The following is a 2560-nucleotide window of genomic DNA, read 5'->3' as shown; positions in this document are numbered from 1 at the left end:
GAGGAGGCGCGGGGTGGTGGGAGGCGGAGGGGGGGGGGGGGGGGGGGGGGGGGGGGGGGAAGACGGTGAGCCAGAAACATAACACAGACCATGAATGTGAAAAGATTAAACGCTATGCACTTACTAACTGACCTTCAGTTGCATTACATTAACTTTTAAAATAGAAGCCGTGACACAGTATGAATGAAAATGAGCAACAGCTTATATTCAGCTTAACTCACGATTGACAGAAACAGAAAATAAACAAAGGAAAATAAATTTAACTGAATCCACTTGTACCTTTCTTGGAGACAAACTGGGAGGTCACCCCTACCTCGAAGGTAGCAAACACAGGGGAATGATCACTGGTCACTATATCATCTGTACAGCCTGACAAACAAAGGAAGATAGAAGTCCCATCATCATGTACAAGACATATATAGAGGTTTACAATGTTTAGGGGAAATTAACCACTACACCCAGTTGCTAAAATTGCTAAAAAAACTACCTCTGTTACACTGAATTGAAACAAATGTATGAATTATTTTTTCTCACCATAGGAGTTACAGACGATGTGTGTTTCCGGGTAGGACTTCCACAGGATCCGGTCACACCAGGATGGAACATTGGTCCTCATCTGGGACAGACAAGAACAGTAGAATACACAGTAGAGTCATCAGTTTTCAGAAACGGCTGGGAGGACGACCGTCTGTGATGTTGTGTGTGAGTTGGTAAACAAACCCCTGTGGCCTTCTGCTTCTGCCACACATACGTGTCCCTTGAGCCACGCTCATAGCGGTAGGTGGGTGGGAACGAGATCTCTTCCTCCCCTGCAAACAGGTAGACACACATTCTGTTGTTAGAACTCCTCGCAGGTGAGTGGAAAGGTGCAGAGCGGAGCATTTTATTAATTAAATAAATCTTATGAACACAAGAGGAGATAAACAGTACTGTAAGCCAGAAGTCCGGTAGAAACACTAACCAAAGCGTAGAAAGACTTTGTTCTTCTCTCTCTCCAGGTTGAGCTGGTCCACCTTCAGCAGGGGCTCAAACTCCTTCCTGTTAATGTAGTTTAAAATCTCCTGCACACAGACACAAAAGGAGAGGAGGTGTCATGCACATCTGCTGCATTTCATCAATCTTGTGTGCCGTGTGTCTGAGTTCTGCTTCACCTGTATGTCCATATCCAGCCTGTAGTTGAGGTCTCCCAGCCAGAAGAGGTGTGTGAAGCGCAGCGAGATGTCGAAGGAGCTCAGCTGTTTGTCTCCTAACGACAGCAGGCGGAGGATATCTAGGTAGTTCTGGTTCCTCCTGTAGGGGTCAAAGGTAAATGAGTGTGAGTAATGTGTGTCATGTAGATGCAAAGGGGTAAAAGGTACAAGACCATGAAATAAAATGGCCATGAACAACATGTGTGTAGGGCTGAGGTGGATACCTGGCAATCTTCTCATTGCCTGATGTCAGGTGACAGTTCACAAAGCCGAAAGACGTCCCGTTGAACATAAAGGACACGCCCACAGCTCCTTTGTTACCTTTAACAAACAAACGCCAAAACAAACATTCAAAATACATTTATTACAGTTATTACCTGTAATTGACTAACGACAAGCATTACGTTATTGAACAAAATTAGATGGTTTCTTAGGTCATAGTTTTTGGTGAGACCACAAGAGTTGCAGTGATAAAATCCATAATAACTCCTTTGTTAACAGAAATCAGTCAGTGTTTGATAGCGCCGTTCCATTCCATTGTTCATATCTCTATATTTGGTCCAGAGAGTAAAGCACGTGAAGAAGAATAAAGACTGAACACTGAGTGCTGTTGTTACCCAGCGTGTTGGCGATGCCCGTCTTCACACTGGACATCCCCACGTGGCTGATCCGGTTCTCGTGTTCCGGTTTCACCAACACAGCAATTTTTATGTTCCACAAAGTTTGCACTGCGATCTACAACCAATGACAACAACAGAGAGTTGGGAACCAATTAGTCATCGTTTCTTTCTGAATGTCATATTTTACAGAAAATCCTTTCTTTCCTCACCGGTTTATAATCCAGCTCCGTCTGTTCCTTCAACATGGCGCGCAGTGACTCCACCCACTCCCGATCGCACACAGAGTTTTCTTGGCTTCCAAACACGTAAAGGTCATGAGGGATGGTGACCGTAATCTCGTCCAGAGTCTTCCCGAGGCCGCGACACAACACCCATGAGGCCTGAGACTTCGGCGCAGGCACTGAGCCTAGAGACCATGACCAAAATATTACATTCTCCTCCTCAGAAATACGAATGTCAAGCTCTGGAAACACATACTCTGTTATTTTTAAATGCACTACATGAAAATAAATGATGACTCAGTGTGTGTTGCTTTTAACGTGGATCATGTATCTAAAGATATTACGAATAATGTGTGTTTGTGTCTTACCCATATTCCAGGTGCCCATGAAGATGGAAATCATGTCTGGCTCGTCTTGGTTGGAATGTTTGTTCTTCATCAGCTGCAGCAGCTGGCAAAATGCCTCCCGCTTCTGAAACACAAACACACACACACACACACACACACACACACACACACACACACACACA

General features: G+C 44.7%; 1 protein-coding gene across 2 annotated transcripts in view; it reads right to left on the bottom strand.

The window, feature by feature from the left end:
- The window catches only part of inppl1a (inositol polyphosphate phosphatase-like 1a), a 20302-nt gene that overhangs the window by 5345 nt on the left and 12397 nt on the right, over window positions 1-2560 (bottom strand). For both annotated transcript variants that reach the window (XM_031861020.1, XM_031861021.1), the window contains exons 11-19: window positions 2400-2502; window positions 2020-2216; window positions 1808-1925; window positions 1415-1511; window positions 1152-1290; window positions 962-1061; window positions 721-809; window positions 535-616; window positions 280-369 (exon numbers count right to left, since the gene is read on the bottom strand). In XM_031861020.1, the coding sequence (XP_031716880.1) occupies window positions 280-369; window positions 535-616; window positions 721-809; window positions 962-1061; window positions 1152-1290; window positions 1415-1511; window positions 1808-1925; window positions 2020-2216; window positions 2400-2502 (1015 nt within the window). The remainder of the gene's footprint in view (window positions 1-279; window positions 370-534; window positions 617-720; window positions 810-961; window positions 1062-1151; window positions 1291-1414; window positions 1512-1807; window positions 1926-2019; window positions 2217-2399; window positions 2503-2560) is intronic.

The sequence above is a fragment of the Anarrhichthys ocellatus genome, unplaced genomic scaffold (assembly GCF_004355925.1).
Source record: "Anarrhichthys ocellatus isolate YVR2014 unplaced genomic scaffold, GSC_Weel_1.0 scaffold24, whole genome shotgun sequence".
In the NCBI taxonomy this organism is placed as follows: Eukaryota; Metazoa; Chordata; class Actinopteri; order Perciformes; family Anarhichadidae; genus Anarrhichthys; species Anarrhichthys ocellatus.
This window is presented reverse-complemented; position numbering and strand designations above follow the sequence as displayed.